The 10,554-nt window shown below is 43.1% G+C and overlaps 3 protein-coding genes across 3 annotated transcripts; 1 reads left to right on the top strand and 2 right to left on the bottom strand.

Moving 5' to 3' along the window:
- Nucleotides 1-1,622: 1,622 nt before the first annotated feature.
- On the bottom strand, nucleotides 1,623-3,359 carry O0I10_011387 (uncharacterized protein; the record flags this gene model as incomplete). The annotated part of the gene is made up of 5 exons (XM_058491355.1): nucleotides 1,623-2,095; nucleotides 2,153-2,545; nucleotides 2,607-2,797; nucleotides 2,874-3,166; nucleotides 3,228-3,359. The coding sequence occupies 5 exons, from the start codon at nucleotides 3,357-3,359 to the stop codon at nucleotides 1,623-1,625; spliced, it is 1,482 nt and encodes a 493-aa protein (XP_058337920.1).
- Nucleotides 3,360-5,105: 1,746 nt separating this feature from the next.
- On the top strand, nucleotides 5,106-7,172 carry O0I10_011386 (uncharacterized protein; the record flags this gene model as incomplete). The annotated part of the gene is made up of 4 exons (XM_058491354.1): nucleotides 5,106-5,597; nucleotides 5,667-5,805; nucleotides 5,867-6,972; nucleotides 7,026-7,172. 4 exons carry the CDS (start codon nucleotides 5,106-5,108, stop codon nucleotides 7,170-7,172), a joined length of 1,884 nt encoding a protein of 627 aa, XP_058337919.1.
- Nucleotides 7,173-7,722: 550 nt separating this feature from the next.
- O0I10_011385 (uncharacterized protein) lies at nucleotides 7,723-9,643 on the bottom strand (the record flags this gene model as incomplete). The annotated part of the gene is made up of 3 exons (XM_058491353.1): nucleotides 7,723-8,714; nucleotides 8,772-9,368; nucleotides 9,472-9,643. The coding sequence occupies 3 exons, from the start codon at nucleotides 9,641-9,643 to the stop codon at nucleotides 7,723-7,725; spliced, it is 1,761 nt and encodes a 586-aa protein (XP_058337918.1).
- Between the last annotated feature and the right edge of the window lie 911 nt (nucleotides 9,644-10,554).

The raw sequence follows: 10,554 nt of genomic DNA, 5'->3' as shown, positions 1-10,554 counted from the left end.
CCACAGTTGATTGTAAAGTTTGGAGATACAGGCACCTTCATGTTTGTAAGCGTGATGCTATATGAAGAGTGGTCTTTGTTTAATGTAAAGTAGTATGACTATAATAGAGCAAAAGATGCAGACGGACTTCTTTGTGTAACACATGCGATCGGACCAACCTGAAGGGTTCATGCATGATACTTTTACACTATTTAGTAACCATTCATAAATTACAGCTAATAGCCTCTTCCTCCCATTCATCTTTGTTGCCCAATACAATGCATGTAAACGATTGTCCTGCTCCATCCCATCATCTCCATCCTTCAACTTTCTTGATCCGAGTGGATTTGATTGAGCAACGCTCAAACACAGAAGTATCATCCAACACCAAATCAACTCATTTAATTTCCACCTCTTCCACTCTCAGCGTATTTCCCTCTTCCTCCCATTCTCAACTGTTGACCCCATTCAAGTACAACTACCACCTGCGAACGATTGTCCTGCTTCAGCCCATCATGTCGATCCAACAGGTGTCTTGATCCGAATGCCTTTGGCTGAATGAGCAAGTCCATGGCGTGTGCACCCCCATTACAACACACGAGTCTCTTGACACAACACACGCTCTTGCACACTTCTCTGCCACGATCAATCGTAACAGCATTCATTCTAGCAATTGCTATTAGCGAAGTCTTCGCTCCAATTGTCTCAAGTTACTTGCCGCAACTTGCCTTGCAGCCTTTTTTACGTGAACAGCAGATAGAACGTAGCCTTATTTACCTGTAGCAACTTGCTTTAATACAAACGAAGTCTTATACATATGATATGGCTACATGGGATGGAAGGGGATTTGGGTATATACAACGCGTGGAAAGAGTGTATCCAATGTGGGCTTATTCTTTGTGCTATCATCCTGAACGATCGATGCATCCAATTATCGTACTCTACACGCTACCCCATGGCAGCTACTTTCATCATACTTGTGCGACATGTCAACCATCATCATCCAACACCATGTTTAGACACGCCATGCATCAAGTGTCACCTCACATACATCCTTCGACCTTTACGCAATGCACACTCAAAGGATACATAGGAACTTCCTAGATAGATTTATCTCCCTATTGGAGCAATTCGTTGTACCCCTCAATCTAACTCTTCTTGTGACTAATGTTGGGTTAATAAAAGGCTGATCGTTTCTTAGTTTCTATGGTGTAAGAGACCTTCTTTCTTGCTGAGCTGGTCTACCTATGTGTGTGTGGGTACTTGATGCCTTGTATTTTAGAAAGATGTATGATATGATAGATGCAGGTTGTTGTATCCACCTGTAAATGCTATGATGGAGGAAAAAGAGCACAAGAGGAGAAAGAGTCTAATTGATTCATTGTTTTCTTGAATAAACGCTGCATTCAATAGTATACACATCTCCCTTTTTTCTTGATTAGACCTTGTCGATACATCGTAACATGCGTGATTTGGACTCTCATAGGATAATTACTTCATTAGTATACTACGATGACAGAGACTTTCAAAACATACATGATGATGGCATAGCTATTGGCAGCCTTACTTTGCAAGTTACATTACTTTTGCATAACTGAATGCAATAGACAGGTTGTAAGCCAACGTTTTATTGTCCAATAAGTCTAATAATTGTTGATGCATGAATTTGGCTCAACAGGGATATCACGATCGTCAGCTACACTAGTTGCATATTCGTAATCATCAAGCATATCATCGAATTGCACCCGTTCCTTTCTCCTTCTAGCTTTTCCTCCTTTGATTGTTGATTGTTTACCAATAAACTTGGGAGCATGAACACCTTTAAGCAAGGGATTGTGTGCATAGGTCCCTGCTGAACCATCATCTTGTTTAGGGCGCTCCATCTTCGATGGCTGTGGTAGTTCTTCTGGCTCCGAGTCCTCATCCGAACTTGCACTTTCCTCGTTGACAACGACTTGACGGGATTGAACATCGATAGTCATAACACGACGATGTGAATCGGTATTCTGAAGTTTCTTGAGATTGGCCTGCTGCTTCTTAAGCAAAAGAGCTCTTTCTTGAGGTGACAACCAGGGATTCAGCTGATCCGACGGCAGAGTGAAATCCGTAGCTTGATCTATAAAAGATAATCAATATCACCCATAACATAACGAGATAGATGGGTTATACTTACCAATGACTGTAGTACGCTTTGCACTCGTACGTTGGAATTCCAGCAGCTTTTCCTTATGAGCCTCTGCACGCCTCCGTCGTTCATCTTCAACCTTCTCATCCCAAACTGGTTCTTGATATGCATTCTTTGGAACGATATCTCCACTAACTTTGGAAGCGTAGCCGACTGATGGTGTTGCTGCACTAGGCGCTTTACGAGGTTGTTGTGTAGCATTCATACGTTGCTTTTGCTCTGCACGTTTCCGCTTGGCTTCTGCAATCAACGCAACCTGCTGCTCTTTGGATAAAACCGGGGTGCCACAAAACGTACATGGCCCTGGACCTTCAGCAGTGCAAATGATCTTGCCACAATTGAGACAATTTGGTGCCACTGTCAACAAAGGATGCTTCGTCGCTGATAATAATGGCCAATGTTAGCATCGAATAACATCACCAATTTCTCTTTTCATATATACCTTGACAATGGCAGACACGTCTTTTACCATTCTTCTCTGTGGTGGATGCTTTGATGTGCAACTCTTTCAATGCAGCTTCCAAGGTCATTTCATTCTTCTTTTTCTTCTTCTTTTCAGTGGTGTTGGTGGATTCAGTGGATGAAGATTGATTTTGAGACGTCGTCTTCTGCTTCGCTTGTGATTTGCGAGAACTATGGTAGGTCGTAGTATTAGATACCATCGATCCAATCCCGCTACGGCATTCGTTTATGCATGCAGTGGACTCACCTACGGAAATAATCCCCTTCATTCTCCTTTTTCATATAAACATTGATGTTGCTTGGCCATTCAGTTTCTTGTCGTTCGGTTGCTGGAAGTGATGGGAAATGCTGTACTCCAGTACTTGGTTGCTTCTGCTGCGGTGGCTGTGGCTGTGGTGGTGGTGGTGTTGGTGTCGATCGTTGCCTTTGCTGCGGTGATGATGATGGCTGTGATAGTGCTTGTTTCTTGGGTCCAGCAAAGTGACGCGTAGTATACTCTTGAATGAAAGCAATGCGGTCTTGATCTGATCCAAGCATTTCCTAAATGGACAAGGGATGAGTTAGCTGTTGTCGAATGGAGTAATAAGCGTTGCCATGTTACCATCAAATGGTTTGAGAATTCGTCAGCAGTCTTCAACGTCTTTAAGTACGGCAGCACTTGAGTTTTAAGCGTTTCATCATCAAAGCCGAGAAACTCGCTCAGTTTATGAACAGCCCAAGAGTCGTTATCCATCGTATTGATAAAGCGGGTGACAATACAAATCAAGAGAAAGGAATGACAAGATCAATCCCCGGCATTTCATTTGACAACATATCCAATCTGCTGCGGTAGTATCCCCTTTGTATCACCAATAGCTGTTTTATTAGGCATGAAATACACCATTAAAGCGAGCATTCATGTTCGAGCTTCTATTGTTGTATAATTGATATGGATCTTGTATCGTGTTTCCCACTTTTGTATTTTCAAACGCAAAGTACTCTATGTATAATATGCTTGCTTCTATACTTTTGATGCAATCTACGCTTCGCTACTGCCCAATGTGGGCGAAGCAGGTTTACTTTGTTACCCGAAGATGTCACAGTAATAGGACCTAGATCTCTGATACTACCTATCAACATCTAATACGCATTTTGCCTCTGTTTGAAGGGCACAAAATCTTAAGTATGCTACCCTACAAAAAGCTATACAATACAATGTTGAACACGGTGATGAGACCTTGACACTCAAATCTCCGCCTTGGACAATGAAAGTGTATCATTACCCCCCTTTAACTCAAGAAGTAACTGCATCATTATTCCATACAAGATTAAAAGCCAATGTACCCTGTTTCTCTGATTCCCACGTCCCTTTCTCCACTGCTCTCTTAAAAATGTAAGTTGATGTTACCAAAGGTATACGTGCATGTACGACAACATCATCATGAGAATACTGTATCCGACTAAGCAAGTCATCCTGTTTGGTATAGGTTCCAACGACCTGCAAGAATCGCACATGGAAAGCATAGAGCCAGGCTACTAAAGCAAGAGCAAGAGAGACAAAAGGAGCAAAAAATAAAAGAAGAACAAGAGGTATCAGAGCAACAACAGCAACTACAAACGGCTCAAGAAAGACAGGGATCGTTGGATACTCATATTCGTGAAAGTGTGGCGGAAGGCTTGCACCATATGCATATTTCGAATCCTGGAATGTCAAATAAAGATCAGTAGCATTGCATTTTTCCTCCAATCCACTTTTACCATCATAGAGTTATATGTCCATTTCATATACATCATGTTCAAAGCATAGTGGTTCATCGAGAGAGGAAATGATTGGTGGTAGAGCATATAGTTTAGATAAGGAACCAGACGACGTTTCAGTCATCAAATGGTGACCCGGGTCTGTTGTTTGTAATATCAGCTGGTGGTGAGACATATCTAAGCAAAGAATATTATTAGAGAGGCGAGTTGTTGAAAGCTTAAAGTTGTTGTCGGATCGTGTATAATGGTTTTGATACAAAATTGCTAATGATGCCATTACAAGGCATCAACATTTACGATATCCTTTCCTTTCTTCATCCTTTCTCTACATCGATGATCAATCTTTTATAAGTGATTTTCTATTTCATCTAATTCCATTCCTTTTCAAGAAGCTGCCAAGCCATTCAGGGTTCAAGCAATAAAAGCTTACTTGCAATTAATGCATCCAATGGTGTGGTTGTGAGTGTGACCTCGCAAAAAACAAAAGCGCCTGACTAACCTTCTTACACAAACAACAGCCCTTTCTCAGCCAGTCGTACAGTCTTTTGGATTAAGCAACACCACATATCTTAGCAACAGCACATACGAAGAACGGCAACGTGTTAACGAGCGAGAAGATACTCGACTCGTCTATGCTTTTCTCAACAGCTGCTGATTCGCATACGATTCCACTCTTTGCAGCTTTCGCCAGCTTACCATTACGGACCAACTCCTTCCTATTTGCACCACACACTACGCCGTAATGTATCCACAATACGCTCATCCTGCTCTTGATCCGATCCATGGCATGCTTCCAGCAGGTGCAATGTACCATCAGCCACCGTTGCAGTATTCATATCAGACTCCAGCGTCGTTTCAGCCAGCGGCAGCAGCGGCAGTAGCACACCCGATCCAACAATATCCATGTGTGGTTGCTCCTCCTCCGCTTGAGCCGTTGCCAAGTGCAACCGATGTACCACAGACACTAGGGTTACCGATACATCAATTGGCCGAGTTTGCATCATCCATGGTATACCTAATGTGGCATGCTAGACGTCCTTCGGTGATGGCATTGCATAGTGAATCCTTGTCTCCTACATCATCCTCCGAACCAGGAGCTGAAAAAGAAGAGCAAAGCACTGAAGATGACGATACGACACTATCTCACTCTAATCAGCAGCAAGAGACACAACATCGTGAGACTGCTCATATTGCCAATGGAACTAGCAATGCCTTTAAAAAGTTCTCTCGACAGGCAAGCATCATCATCATCATCGCATCAGCTTATTACTAGTCCATCTTTGGCTTATGGCATTTACATTAGATTTTGTACGCTACTCAGTTATCCGAATCGGTAGTCATGCTATCACTCAAGTACATTGCAATGCTGCTGCAAAAGAATCCAAACATTCAAGGAGCTGAAGGATCAGAGTATCGATTGTTTACAGTGGCGCTCATGCTCGGTAATAACAATGACGCTATTCGTATTATACATGCAAGGATGCTAATGCAATCGATATATAGCAAACAAATTCCTTGATGATAACACGTTCACCAACAAGACATGGGCAGATATCTCTTGCATGAAAGTGACTGATCTCAACATTATGGAGTTGGAATTTCTTGACGTGTTGGATTTTGGATTGTTTGTCGACAAGGATGAGTTTGGACGATGGAAGATGGCACTAGTCAACTTTAAGAATCAGCTGCATTCAGTGTACGAAGCACAAGAACTCGAACAACGACAAAAGATGATTGAAGCATCTTTGAAGAGCGTGGGCGTATCGATGCTTCAAGATCAACAACAACAGCAGCAGCCATGGAATATGCAACAACAGGCTGATGTGCAGCAACAATATCCTCATCCACAATACTTTTATCTCTTGTCAAAAGCACAGCAACCACACTTTCCTACGCAACGAATCAATCAACCCCTGATGCGAGTACCTTTAAGGGTACCTGCTCATCCCGTATATATGAATGCAGGCCATTCATCATCCCATCTTCAACATGGTACTCAGGCACCATTACCGTTACCTCCACCTCCACCACCACCACCACCGCCGCCATCACAATTTCAACACCATCCTCATCATCATCATCCTCATCAACCCATTTACGATAATATGATGCGATCATCATCTTCAGCTGTCATGTCAACAGGTCATCCTCCGCCTCCTTTCTCTGCAACAACCGATAACAAAAGATCATTTGCTGCACCATCGCCCGTTGATACCCAACAATATGCATCGCATCCTTCGTATCCTCTTCGACCATCATCACAAGTGCAACAAGGACATCCAATGAACCATGATACGAATGTAGCATCCTACACGTCGATGGGAGAGTTTAATGAAGGCGCGGCGTATTCGTACAGAACGGCGTCACCAGGAGGTTTTGTGAACCCAGTAGTAGGGATTGGAGAACAACCACAACCCATGTACTATTATATGCAAACACCAGCAACAGGATCGGCATCTAATACGTATGGTCGCTCTACTACTACTACTACACGATCGCATCATGTTGAGAATTCGTATCCATCATCATCAACAACAACAACAACGACCACTTCATCGGCTGGCAATGGCTCCTCTACTACTAACAACAACGCTGTGATGCATAATCAGGTAAATCTATCATTACTATTTTACACTCTGAAAATAGCTAATTCGTTATATAGATACCGCTTCATAACCGAACGCAAGGACTACCCATACATCACCCGCATCCGCCATCATCAACATCCTCCTCCTCAACCGCCGCGAAACGCAACAGCCGCAGTAGTAGTAGTAATGGGCCCGTGCTTCAAGTCTCAGCAAGCCATTGATGACGAGACTCTTTAACAGCACACACACCATTTGTAGACATTGACAGCATCATTTTCTTTCTCTCTATCTTTTTATCTTTTGCAGTTATCATCTCCACATCTTTATCTATCTTAGTGAATATCGCATCTATTTGATTCTTCTATTATGTATAAAAAAACCCCCAGCATGCATTTCAACATCTCGACGATCCATCTCCCCTGCATCAAATGATAGCCAATAATCTCATTTACATCGAAAAGAAAACAGGTTTCAAGATGCACCACGATGATCATGGCCTCTCTCTCTCCCTTATTCACGCATTGCATTTGCCAAGTAACACGAATGGATGTATCCCGAAACATAAAAAGAAAGACACACAGACCACATCATTTCTACACAAAGTATGTGAAACGGGAACAAAAGGAAGCAGAATCTTTGTATACAAGAGAAAGAGAGAGAGAGAGTGAGAAAACGATAGACTATAAACAAGAATATTATGGATGGGTAAATAAAGCGGATGGATTGAGAAAAAGGGGGGCGGTGGAGAGCAATAGCTTTTTGTAGTGTATTTCACTTTAGCATGAGGGGACCTGCCATATCTTGATGACCTGGTGTCAATTCATCATGGTGACCAGTGGTAAATGCGGGGTGAATAACAGCATTGGGAAAAGCTTGTGGAGGGGTATGATGCATCACACTGTAATTGTTGGCTGATAAACCAGCATCTTGATGATGATGATGATGATGATGATGATGTCGATAATCTACCAAATCATCCTTGTTGTCCTTGTTGTTGTTGACTTCATATGGATGTGCCATGGATGCCGAGGAGGATGAAGTGGAAGAGGATGAAGCGGATGTTACCATGTGAGAACCAGGTAATTGTTGTTGATGTTGAGAAAACATGTGCGGTGATGATGATGAGGTGGTAGTAGGTGTGGTTGTTGTGGCTGTGGTAGTAGTAGGCGAGTTCAATGGGTGGACAGGGTTAAGCAATTGCCCTATGTTGGTTCCTTTAGTGTTGTCAGGATGTTGCTGCTGCTGCTGTTGCTGATGATTCACGGTATCAGGATGTTGTTGTTGTTGGTGGTGGTGATGGTGTTGTTGTTGTTGATGTGGAGAACGATCAAAAAAGCCAATATCGCCAGCGAGATGGCCAAAGGAAGCTGCTGCTGCAGCATCTGATGGGCGTTGATGTTCTGGTCTATATGCGAGCATATCTCGTGTATCCACTCTTGATATCGACGAGGTCGATGAAATTGAATAATGTCGTTGATGATGTTGTTGATGTTGAGCGCGTACAGGAGACATCAACGGTGTGCCAGGTGTGGAAGATAAGCTGGAAGGTGAAGGAATTCCAGGATATGCAGGTGGAACGCCGTACATCATGGTGGGTTGTTGTTGATGGGCGTAGGGCGAAATGGTGGGTGATTGCTGTTTCTGGTTGCTGTTGTCATAGTGATACATGACGTTGTTGTCATGGTGACGGCTTTGATATTGATCCATTGTTGATGAACGAATCGATCCAAGTGACATGCTACGCAAAGAATGAGCACGACGATCTATTTTTTCATGGTGAGATAAACGTGTAAATAGTAAAGCATCCATTAACCACTTACGGCCATATGCATATGCAGCTGGAATAGGACCACCTCCGCCACCACCTCCTCCTCCACCACCACCACCACCAAAGTTAGCAGCAGCAGCAGCAGCAGTAATGGCAGCATCTGCACCTTCAAAAGTAGGTTCAACCATAGGCGGAATACGGAAGTTTTGTCTTGCCAATAATTCGGGGGAGATCTCCAAACCAGCAAGTTCAGGCACAGATGACGGGGTGCGTAGCCTATTTTCAAGCACATCTTGTGGATTATAATACGACACCAAATGCTGTGATACGCCATTCACCACAATTGACATTGTCTTTTTGATCAACCCATCTTTACGGAATTTGTATGAATCTGAAAGACTCCCCACAAGTTGACGCTCTCGATTACGATCCACATTTGCTGATGCACCTCCTGTTGCCGCGGCAATAGCTGCTGCTGATGATGATGCTGCGTTGCTATGATCGACACTATAGCTGCGTTGTCTCGATGCATCGCCTGAAAGTGAACCTCGTTTGCCAGTGGCACGCTTGTCCAATTCACGATAAATCAAAAAGTTGCCCAAGATTCGAGAAGGACTCCACACCAATCCATCTGTCCACCGTTTAATGCCTAAATAACATTATCAATGTTAGCTCTAGTACTCCTTTGTCACTTGTCTTCCCCTGAATAACTTTGCTCCTCTTCCTACATACACACGCACGCACACACATACCTGACTCTCGTTCATCAAATACAAAAACAGATCCAGATTGAATCATTTTGCGTTCTTTCTCTTGTAGTCGTCTGCATATTCTTGGAAGTAGCCCCCGACGACAGCCTTCAAAGATGAGAAGGACATCTTGGGTCGTTTCAATGTAGCCATGGAATGTCTCGGTTACAAGCATGTTGCAAAGTCCAATTCTTGATGCGTAAAAGAGAAAGCGATCGAAAGAAAGAAAGAAAGAAAGAAGAAAGAGAGGAAGAAAGAGATAGGAAAAGGAAAACGCACAAAAGGAAAAAGTCTGTGTGTGGGGTTAAAAAGAAGAAAAGAACAAGAGAAAGATGCTAGCAAGCAAGTCGTTGGTCAGCGCGGCTGAAATTTCTGGCCTATGCTGAAGCGCAAGTTTATAGAGCAAGAGAAGAAAAGTCAATGTGGCAAGTAGTCGTCGGATAGCACCGATCTTGATATGCAAATAACATTCGATTCACCCCTGAGAGTATCACACATAGTCACTGCTTAAATCCGAGGAAATCTCGATATTGCCACATATTTAGTCCTTTCTCCACAGTGTGTGTCACTCTCTCTTTCCCCCATCACAACAGCAGCAGCAGCAGCAGCACATCACCAGGGGCTCCACTCTTTTGTCTCTCCCACTAGTACCTCCCCCCTCCCCCCAATCACATTCCTCCTTTTCTCTTTCCCTACAACTGTCTACAGTTGTCATTGTGCATAAGTAACCAACCTCTTGTTCTTTCTCATCTCTCTCTCTTTGTTTACTCACACTCACCCAAATATCTGGATTAAGGAGAAATAAAAAGTTGCCCCTTAGTAAAAAAGGGCACTTGGCTTTGTCAAGTTGATTGGATGGTATTTACTACTTACTTTAGTAGTATGTTTGGGCGTAAATATAAGCCTAAGATCTACAACACGCATACACTAGGGGATCATGACATAGGAGCCTATCTTGATTCACAATGAAGAAACGAACTCTTGGAAGCAGAAACAAAGGAGCAAGTTAACGGGGTCTGATCACTATGTACATACAACTCTCCATTGCTTCTCTTTTACCCAAGGAAGTTTCTTCTTTCTAGGATC

The sequence above is a fragment of the Lichtheimia ornata genome (assembly GCF_029851405.1).
Source record: "Lichtheimia ornata isolate CBS 291.66 chromosome Unknown scaffold00088, whole genome shotgun sequence".
NCBI classification, from domain to species: Eukaryota; Fungi; Mucoromycota; class Mucoromycetes; order Mucorales; family Lichtheimiaceae; genus Lichtheimia; species Lichtheimia ornata.
This window is presented reverse-complemented; position numbering and strand designations above follow the sequence as displayed.